The sequence below is a fragment of the Zosterops lateralis genome, assembly GCF_965231275.1.
Source record: "Zosterops lateralis genome assembly, chromosome: 8".
NCBI lineage: Eukaryota > Metazoa > Chordata > Aves > Passeriformes > Zosteropidae > Zosterops > Zosterops lateralis.
The window spans coordinates 15,570,774-15,581,849 of NC_139768.1; the positions used below are offsets into that span (position 1 = coordinate 15,570,774).

General features: G+C 45.6%; 2 protein-coding genes across 2 annotated transcripts in view; both read right to left on the bottom strand.

The window, feature by feature from the left end:
• Positions 1-11,076, bottom strand: part of SEMA4G (semaphorin 4G) — a 129,819-nt gene that overhangs the window by 83,517 nt on the left and 35,226 nt on the right. The window lies entirely within an intron of this gene.
• LOC310912339 (uncharacterized protein C10orf95 homolog) lies at positions 4-9,279 on the bottom strand. Its single transcript, XM_083866853.1, has 2 exons — positions 9,135-9,279; positions 4-1,515 (listed from the first exon to the last, which is right to left on the bottom strand). The coding sequence occupies exon 2, from the start codon at positions 1,449-1,451 to the stop codon at positions 777-779; it is 675 nt and encodes a 224-aa protein (XP_083722979.1). The 5' UTR covers positions 1,452-1,515; positions 9,135-9,279; the 3' UTR covers positions 4-776.

Sequence of the window (11,076 nt, forward strand, 5' to 3'; positions counted from 1 at the left end):
CTCACAGCCCTCCGGGCTTCCAACACAGCTCTTCCAGTATGACCACCAGCTATGGAAGTGCTGGGGTTCACACAACTCCAGTTACCTCAGTGGAGAGCCAGCACCTTCAATCAGAGCCAAGTCAGACTCAGAGAAGGGCCTCAACAGCAGTTTCAATAAGGACATTGAGCCCAAAGTACTGAGCACCATATTATCAAGTGTAAGAGGATGGGGACACCAGAGTGTAGGGAAGTGCTGCATACAGGCCTCACATGGTGATAAAGCACAAGGATATGGTCATAACAGCAGTGACAAGACATACAGACAATTGTACTTTAAGTGTTAAAGAACCTCTGTGTCCTCTGGGACCTGCACTGCCCTCAGCCTGAAGGAAATTAATTTTTGATCTCTCCAGGAAGAAAACCAGCTTATAGGCCCTTCCCCCAGACAAGGTAGGAAGAGGCCCATCTTCTCTGATCAAGGGCTGCAGTTTGGAGGTCCCCCACCAGGCTGTGACCAGTCAACCAAAACAGTGAAAAATCAAATGTTCATTTCAAAACCAGCACCAATGAGCTGATCCAACACTCAAGTGTCATGTGGTGTCTTCACAGGATGGGCACTGTGCATCAAAAATGGTAAATCTGCCAGAAGATTGTGGAGAATGGAGAGCAATTAAAAGAAATCAACAGGAATGGTGGCATCCATTGCTTGTGCTACTTGCCAACCACACCAAAAACAGCTGCCAACTGGCTCCCATGAGGGTACTGGAGCATCAGTCCATTGGGTATCTGACTACCTCAATTTCTCAGTTTCTTCTTCTTCTTACGGTTCCGGTCCTCACTGCTGTCATCTGCCTCACTGGCACTGGGGGTCACAGCCTGCTGGATGACCTTTTTCTGCACTGCATATTCCTGGTCTTCTACCTTGGGGTCTCCCTTGACCAAGAACTCTCCTTTCCGGTAGGATATGGAAACATTGGTCCGGGGGTAGGTGCCGTAAACCCTCCGGAGATCATCCTTCACAAATTCTGGGAGGTCTTTCCTTGGCCCAAACACCTTTCCAAGCTTCCCCCACTGAAGCTCCCCTCTCATTGTGAAGCCTTCTGGCCACACGTCTCGATACTGATCTGACCTCTGGCAGGCAGCATAGGGATGGTAGCTTGCATAGGGATTGTAGAGAGGGATAGGGACCATGGGAGGGAGGTGCCAGGTGTGGTATGGATGGATATAGGGATTGGAGGCACTATAGAGATGATGATACTCCACCTGACCTCCTGCATAGTCAGGGTAGCTGTTCCGGTCCACTACGAAGGTGATGGGTCGGCTGTAGAAGCCGTGCATGTGGATGGGAGGGAACAGCACAGAGCTGGACACGTCTTCTGCTCTCCCAGGCCACAGAGGTGGGTAGGTGTAGGCAGAAGGTGGGATCATGGCTGGGTAATATTCCCGTGGCACAAAGCTGGACTGGTACATGGTACAGGAGCCTGGGGTTTTACACAGGGGACACTTCTCTGGAGCAGTTGCTGAGTCTCAAAAGCTGTGAGGACAGAAGGGAAAGAGAAACAATTTACATTGGTTATATACATTTCAGGCTGAATAAGGAGATATACTTAGCACTGTAAGTATACCAGCTAATTAATAATTAATACAAGGAGCTCCCCACAGCTTGCAGGGGCAGTAACCTATCAGAACAAGTGGGCCACAAGGCCTGTTAGCTGCTCTGCAAGAAATCATTTAACCCACACATCTCAGAATTGCAAAGATGAGAACAAGCTGACAAAAACCAGTGAATACAGAAGATTCAACCTCGTAGCCTCATGACTTCTTTCTGCAGTGCTGGGAGGCAGCAAGACTGCAAGAAGCTGAAGGCCCTTGAGCAGGCATGAAAATGGGGAAGGCAGGCACAAAGAAAGAAACAAAGCAAGTGGGCAAAGAAAGAAGAGGCAACAGCCCAATCCTGCTGCAGTCGTGTCAACTGCTGTCCTGTCCAGACAAAGAAATCTTAAATAAAAAGATCTTCAACTGTCCTTATCTCTCTCCCTATCCTCCCAAAGCCCTGGTTTTGGTCTGATAAGCAAACAAGAGCATACTGTTTATTTCTAGAGCAAAATCCAGGCACATTTACATTCCCTCTGACAAGTTGTCATGTACAGGTTTCTCTTTCTGGTCTCACTAATTACCATTCGCATTTAAGTGTGCATTTACCTTGAGCAACTCTGACCTACAGCTGAATTTGGTCCTAGCCTGTCCTTGCCAGATATCCAAGCATCCTCCAGGGCATGAAGCAATGCCCTCCCATGGCTCATTATCCTCTCCCATAGGGCAGGAAAGGAAGGTGTATATAGCATAGGGTTGTTTTTTTAAAAAAAAAAGTTCGCTATCAGAGACAGGAAAAGACTATGCACAGGTCTTGCAACTAAAGGCAGCAAACTGATTTTTTTTTTTTATGCAGTTCAGATCCTGTGGGCTTTTCTTGCTTCAGCCTTAACTAGAGTTGCCTCTCTCACAGGTGTTGACCAAGAAAGATATAAGTTCAGCTGTCCCCTAAGAGCTGCCTGACACAAACAATGCTGGGTACTGCAAAATGGAAGTTCTTTTTAACCAGCACAAGTTCCTCCTGTTCCTAGAGGTTCATAATGCACACTAACTAGCTCAAGCCTACTTTTGCCGTGGGTTCAGGGCTAGAAGTCTTCATCCCACACAGAGGACAGCAGAACAGCACTTGAATATTCAGTCAAAACCAGACAATACCCTTAAACAAGACTTGCATCCTTGGATACAAAGCCCATCATAACCATCACTCCCTCAGATAGGAGGAAATGAAGCAAAGTTCACTAATTTGCTCAGAACCACCGCAAAAATCCAAAGGGGTGTTGTATGTCAATGCCAGCATGAGGTGGGCACAGGGAATAAATTATCTCATCTTGAAAACCTCAACTCTCAGCACCTCTTTAAGTAGCTCATCCATGCATCCCTATTGAGATCCACACTTCTGTGAAGTACTTGTATTTCAGAACAAGTGGTCTGCACAGAGAGTGTGCAGCTATTGCATCCATTGTATGAAACAAAGCAAGCCCAGCTTACATCCCTTCTGCTGGGTCAGTGTGCTGCTCCATGACAGTTAAGGACAAACCTGGAGAACCTGTTCACATCTAGTTGATGACAGCTCTTGCTCAAAAGCTTCTGTAGCACCCTGTATTTTGGCTGTCAGCATCATTGCTCTCAGGTCTTCCCAGCAGCTGCAAGGAGAAGGACTGACAGGCCATCTAAATCACTGGGGGTTTATCACAAGGCAGCCTTAGCACAGCTACTAATTGCTTTGATTTTACACGGAGGGAAGATAAGGGAAACAAGCTGGTGGCTCAGCCGGGCAGGATGGCCCACAAGAGGAAGCACACTAAAGAGATAAGAAGGGGGAACAAGATGAGTATTCAGCAGGGCTAGAAGTGCTTCAGGGCAGCATTGCCACATGCCCCACCACAGAAGCAAATACATTTCCCTGGGAGCAGATCACTCGGGAGGAGTGTGTTGACATCCTACACAAGACTTCACAGCCCCGGAGGAAGTTTGCAAACCTGCCAGGGCAAGCCTTGACTGGGTGGCCTCTGCCAAGCTCCACTGCACAGCTGCCTGGTGCTGCCCTGTCCCTGCCTGCTCCTGAGCACAGAGCTCTCAGACTGCCCAGACAAAAGACACCAAGCCCCAGCTCCTGGCTTGCAAGGCCCAGCACTGCTCTGAACGCTCAGGTGTGTTGCAACAAGGTTTTGGTATGCAGGAGGCACAATGCTCCTGCCCTGCCCCTGCAGAGCTGCACCCCGATGCTCCCAGGGGCTGACAATGCAGTTTACCCCACCATTACACAATTGCCTGTTGTTCATACTGACTTTCAGGCACAGCACATGACAAATCCATGTGTACAGGAAAAGAGGGCTTTGAGGACACCAGTACCAGCTTGCCTGATCCTGTCCCACTTTATTTACCAGGAAGTAAAAGCAGACACTGCTTCAGGGAAAACAAGGTTTGCCCAGAAGGTGATAATTTCTCAGGCCATCTGATGGCTAGAAGGCATCAAAAACCAGATGCTTAAGAAAACCAACTCCAAACACCAACATCAAATGGTACCACTTGAGGAAGGAGTCCAATCCCCAGTTTCTTCTCCCCTTCCTCTTCTCAAGGAGACCTTATAGCACCTTCCAGTACCTGAAGGGGGTCTCCAAAAAGGCTGGTACAGGAATTTTCTCAAAGGCAAGGGCATAGTTGATAAGGGGGAATAGTTTTAAGCTGATGGAGAGTGAATTCAAATTGAGTATTAGAAATTAAAATTCTTTACTGTGAGAGTGGTAAGGCACTGGAGCAGGCTGCCCAGAGAAGCTGTGAATGCCACATTCCTGGAAGCATTCCAGGTGAGCCTTGATGGGACTCTGAGAACTCTGATCTAGTGGAAGGTGCCTCTGCCCATGGCAGAGAACTTGGAACTGGATGATCTTTAAGTCCCTTCCAACTAAAACCATACTATGGTCCACCTGCTCCTACTTTCTTGTTTCTCCAGTATCAGCAGCCAGAGGCTGGCCTGGTCTCTGAAGTAAATATCTGACAGTCTCCAACTCTTCAGGAGCAACTACAGGACCAGAAAGGGAGAGGGGATCCTAGCTGATCTGTCTCTTCAGACTACCATTCTCCTTTGCTCTGCTTTCAAGCTCTGTGATACCTTGGGGAAAAAATAAAATAAATAAAAAAAAATAATCACCACATCTGTTGCCCAGCACTTGAATGTCCTGAGCAGGAACAGTCAAAGCAGTTCTTAAAGCCTGGGCTGAACTCTGCTAAATGCTTGCCTGCTTCTGAGAGCCACTGACATCCATCAATACATGCCAGGTATTGGTGGCAGGGATGGAAAGCCTGGATGGGCAGACAACAGGCTGTGCCTGGGAGCCAAGCCCTTCTCAAGCCAGGGCACTGGGAGCAGTGGTTGGCAGCAGGGAGCAACAAGGGACCAAGACAGGGAGAAAGGCCACAGCAGGAGACAAGGTAGCTTCTCCTTTTAAGCCTTTCCAGAAGTTTTGACCTTGCTGGAAAAGGGTTCAAATCCCACTCGGCAGGAGCTGAATGAGACACTAGGCACAATAAAAAGGAGAAAAATTTCCAGAGACAGTCACAGAAAACTAACATAAGATTGTCATCTCTGCTTGGTGAGAACATGATACCTGCAGACTATTTACCCAGGCTTGCCAGAGCTGACTCTAGAAATTCCCTTAGCCACTGCCCCAGTCATCTGGCAGGGCCTTCCCCTTCTCAAACATCTTGGTGCAAGTCAAGGGGACTGACACCACAGCTCCCAAAAAAGGCCTGCCAAGCAAAGTGTGCTTCACACCAGCTGCCCCACACAGAGTTGCTAGGGAGCAACCAAGCAATGTTTGCAATACAAAACTAGAGAGGACATTTGATAAGAGAAGCTTTTGTTTCAGCCCTCTCAGCTACTACAGGTGATGAATCCACCACTAGTTAAAACAGAAATGCCCAAGTCTGGTAGGGCTTTGCTAGTATCTAAAGCAGCAGAAATCACCTGCTAAAAATACAGAAGACCATGTTTTCTCTGAACCTCTCAGGGCAGTAGGGCTTTATTATCACTTAGGCTAGAATTGAATTTGGTGAGCTTCCTTTTGAGGTATTTGTGGAAGACAAGAGGTCACTGAGCTACAGAAAACAGAGAACAGAGTAAATATTCAATTCCATGCAACATTACATGTTCTATAGGAGAGATATCAAAGTGAGCCTGACTATCATGGGCATTACCAACATATAGGTGTGCCACAATACCCAACATGTGAAACTTCATACAAGTATCTCACATGTCTGGAGAGGCTGGTTTCACAAAGTCTTCTGCCCAGCTGAAGCAGAGTTCCCAGATCAGGCTGGCAGTTTGGATGGGCTTAGATACTTCCTCAGGGAACACGCTGCTAGCCACCACAACTGTGGAGACACTGGGCCCATGGGAGAGGACATGGTCCTCTAATTTACTGTAACTCCCAACTGAACCTATTTTTGCCTCATTCCATAGCCCTGTGATCAGCTCACAAAATAAGATTCCGTGAAGTTACCCTTTCCTCTGTTCCAGCACTCAAGCTTTCAGACTATTCTTCCTAGCTTTTTTCCTGATGTCTTTCTCTCTCCACTCCACAAAAAACAACACAGATCTCCTGCAACTGCTCTGTAACAACACCCAAGGGTACAGGGATGAATACTGCAAAAGCACCAATTTCCCCCAGCCAAGAGGATGAAGAAGTAATGAGTTATTTCCAATTAGTCCCCTCATTTTGAGCAGAGTCTGCAATACTGTTGCCACCTGACAAAGCTTTGGCAAAGATTTTTTTTTTTTTAAACCTAAAACTTCAAGGACTGCTTAAAGAGATGTTAAAGCTGAATGTTTTCATTCAGCCAAGGTTTGTCTTCCATCATTCTGGTGTCAGTCCCACACACTTATCCAGCATCCTAGTAGCTGGAGATAGTGCGTGGGAGAAGATCATGATAAAGCAGTTTCATATTTTTCCTCATCACTTCAATCCCTTTATTGCCAACTTAAAGCCATGCTTGGTTTGAAGTCTTTTCAGTAAAACTCCTCCTGGATAAGATTCCCAAGTACTTCTTGGGGAGGTGGGAAAGCAGTACAAGAAGCCACACAACACAGTAACTTTGATCCTCCACCACCAGTACTGATCCTTAGGATGCAGGCACTTGGCTGCCTTCCTAAACAGGATGCTTTCCCTTTGCCAGACATGCCTGGCAGCAACACAGGAATTCAAGGAAAATGCAATAGCTCGTTAAAAGCTGGGCTTTTTCAGGCCTTAGTTTTTATCTAGAGGGTCAGATTCCCATACTAGTGCTGCTTAATAATGGAAAAACTTGAATTTTGAACACAAATCCACTCACCTCTCAAATATAAAATTGCACAACATTTTGCTACACTCTCCAAGAGAAAACCAACCCATACTGGCCCAGCAAAGTACTCCAAGAAGTGTTACAATACTTGCACAAGGGGTCACTGCATCATGCCTAATTCAAGGTAGCAGCAGACAGTAGTGATTATCAGCAATACAAATCAATGCTGTAGAGAACAGGCCTCCCCACATCACTAATCCAGTCTGGGGAACTCCCCCAGCAATTCTGGGGCTCTGACCCTGTTTCCTCTCACCCCACAAGAGGGACATTTCTATCAGGAATTACTTCACTGTCCAAATTCTTAGAGCAGCCCAAGCCAACTGGAAAGATACTACACACACAGCTGATATAAGAGCTCCATGAACAATCCCTTCAGCTCAGCCAAAGGGGAGAATTCAGCTTCTGAAGCCAGCAGACACCAGTCTCACCCTGCTGTTACTAGTGCACCATGAAGCAAACAGCTCCAGCTGACACTGGTAACAGTGGAAATAGCAGCTAATGCATATTACAGTCAGTCATCCCTTATAGAGGCCCTTTGAAGAGGGAGTAGATCCATTTCAGCTATTCAAAGCAACATTCCCAGAAAGCACTGAAGTCTAGTGTGGGTCTGGCATTTGTTTCTGAGGTCTGTGCAAAGCTCAGACTCTGTTTGAAATCAAAACACCAGGAAAAGGCCAATTCATTGCAGAGCAAGTCATTACTTGACAGCAGTTATCCAGAAACCACCCCCCTGCATAACTCTGCTCAAATAACAGTCAAAGGGCAACTCACTGGTGACAGAGGTTTGGAGCAGCCACTCCTATTCTGACTGCAGCTGCTGGGTAACACAGCAGCTCTAGAACAGCTGTGCCACCAAGAATAAACATGAGTGTTACCATAGGCTGGCTGCATCAGCAGGCAAGGCTCTAGGAAACATCCCTGCCTGCTGCCAAGGTGATCTCAACACTGTCACCTATTCAGCCTCTCCCTGGGTATGTGTCTGCTGCACCAGAGTGTACATTTTGGATGTACACCACAGTTTCTTTTTCTGACACGTTCTCCTTTCAGCTTAGCCTAACTTTGTGTTATTAAAGCTTCCACCACCACCATTCTCATCTTCCCAGAAACCACTGCAGGCACCCTTTGCATCAGATGTCTTCTTCACCTGAGGTTCAAATCTGTGTCCCATGTCCCAGTAGCCCAACCACCATGTTTTTTCTCATTTAAACCCTTTCCCAGACACAACTCTTTTCTTTAGTTGAGCATATTTTAATGTGTATTTCATAGCATTCAGTCCCAAGGATCCCCTCCATGTTAAAACACAGCCTGCACAGACCTGCTCCTCCTCTCACTCAAAGAGTTCATCTGATATCCATCATCTCCATCCACACATATTCTTCCTCAAAGAAAATATCTCAGTATCAGTTAGCTCAAGGTTTCAAATTAGGAGGTCCTAGTTGAGCCCCCAGCTGTGACGTCTGCCCAGCTATAGCCCTTCACATTACAGTGTTGAGAGAACAGGCTCAGGGCACTAACTTATATCAAGCACACCAATAAGTCAACTAAATGACCAGCAACCTCATTAATGCACCAGCAGCATCTCCTGGCTATTTATATCACTTTGCACACAGCTATGAAGCCACTAATCAAGTCTTATGAACCACACATGATACTATTGAGTCACCCTTCCCTCCCACACCACTTAGCACCAGGATGCACATCTACTTTGCTCTGCCCTCCCAAAACAATTCTTTCCAACATAGACCTGATGTGGAGTCCAGCAGGCTGTTCAAGGAGCATCACTTTAATATTCCTGTGGGCTTGGGTCCTCAGGCTTCACTATCATCCACAACACCTGCAGTCCTTCAGTCAGCTGATCTCACCTTTGTCTCATTTCATACATTATTCTCTTATTTCAGGATGTGCTTTTTCTGCCACATTTATTCTTCCCTTACCCCAGTCTCCTCCCAAGCAGCCAATCCACTCAGATTATTTCTTCCTCAATTTGCCACATCCATAATTAAGCCTGACAATTCCGATATTGTTACCTTGGCAATCTCAGCCTTACATGGTATTACTGATATGGTGCAGGTGGCCTTGGAAGATTTTACCCTGTAAGAGCTGCTTCATACATTCCACAATTATCTGATTCCTCCTGGTTATACATTGTTTACTTTACACACTCCAAAACAAATAATTCAATTCCAGCCTTAATTCCCATGCCCAGCTCCAGTTACCTACCAGCACCTTCTTATCTTACACACAGTTTGCATAGTAGAGCAACATGTTCTGCACTTCCACAGCATCCTGGTCTCTCAGCTGCTTGATTACAAGTCTTTGTCCTTGAAGTACTCTTGGGAGAGCCTCCTGATATGCTGTAACTCCTTTAACAGATCACACAGCCTGGTTCTCCAGAAGGAGTTTGTGGCCACAGAGGGCTTCCTCTGTGTCACAGAAAACTATTTGCATTTTAACTCTTTGTTCTTTAAATACACTTAGATCCCATTCCCACATATCCTGCATCGAGGACAGATATGCAGACATACAGAAGGCATAATCTTATTCACTTACACTCAGTTTTCCCAGGGGATCAACACTCTAAAACAGTAGGACAGGGGAGGAAAGATTATCCAGTCTTAGGGGTTGTATTACATACAGCATACCCTTCTGGTATATAAGGGGTTTTCTGTCACAACAGCAACACACACTGCATTTCTAGTGCAAGTTCAAATATCTGAGCTAGAAATATCCATGGGAATACTACTCTTATTGCATCCCCAAGGCAGACAACAGCAGCATCTGCTGATCTACAACTTGCTTATAACTTTAAAAACAAACAAACAACAAAAAAAACCCACAACAACAACAACAACACTCCCTTCTGTTATGGTCTTTAGACAACACAGAATGATGCTCACAAATAGCATTATTGATTTTTTAAAATGGGAATCAAAAGAAAATTTTGTGTTTCCAGAAATACAATCACTCAAAGGCCTTTCTGTGTCCTTTCTTCCAAATTAAAGTGTCTAAAGCTTCTCATCACACAACAACAACAATTTACATTAGTATCTTTCACAAGCAGGTGATGATAGGAATATCACAAAGTGGAGCACTAGTATGAATCAATACTACAACCAAGTTATGCTAGTGTACATGGACTTGCACCACATGATCAAACAGCAGATGTGAAAGGGATGCCACCTGAAGGAATCTGTATTTTTAAAAAGACAGGCAAAATACAGAACAACTCAGTTGTATGCTTCTCTGCTACTACAAACATTTAAGGTAGCATATAACTGCAGAAACATTGCAGAACAGCCCAGTCTATAAGTGCAGACCATACAGAGACATTTGCTTGGCATACGTGTACTCACATGCAGAGAAAAGACAGCCAAGAGAATACCTTCACTTAACCAAGGAACAGGAGGATACACAGCCAGATCTTAAGAAAGCAGGCTACTTTCTACAGGCTCTTTTTCACTCAAGTGTCCTACAGATACACAAGGAATAAGGAGATGCCCTAAGGTACCACATTACACCTTATGGAAGTGTTTCCTGCGGTAACCAGGACTGCAAAACTTGCCTGAACGTGCCCTTATACTTAGAGACAGTAACAGGAAGCTCATTCCTCCAGCAGTTACATTACATGCTCAGACAGGGCACAGGTAAAGAAGCAGCTCAAATCAGCACGTAAAGCCAGCATGGAAAAACCTCAAAAGCACTCACCAAAACTTCAGGGTCTTTCTCAAGTCAGCAAAATACTATTAGCAAAATTTAAAGAACTGCAACCTTTAAAGCAACAGACAAACTAACATTGAAAAACTCCCCCCATTAAATACTGCAGAAATAAACCCTCCTGTTTTCTCTTAGTTTTACTTCCCCAAGCTTTTTACTTTATGCTCAGCTACAACTAAGCTGGTATTTGTACTCACGGCTCATCCAGACCGTAATTAAGCAAGAAGCCATATCAGTGGCTCCCATCAGCACTGCTTTATTGTAAGCACCTGCACTGTGGTGGACCTTGACAGTCAGAAATCTCCACAGGAGTTTTCAATGGGTGATTCCCTCTGCAAGGTCAGCTTATCATCACCGAGCACAACAGCAGCAGCAGTGCAGCTCCTTTGGGATGCTTAGGGAATCCGTGATCTTAGAGGTCTTTTCCAAACTAAATTACTCTTTGATT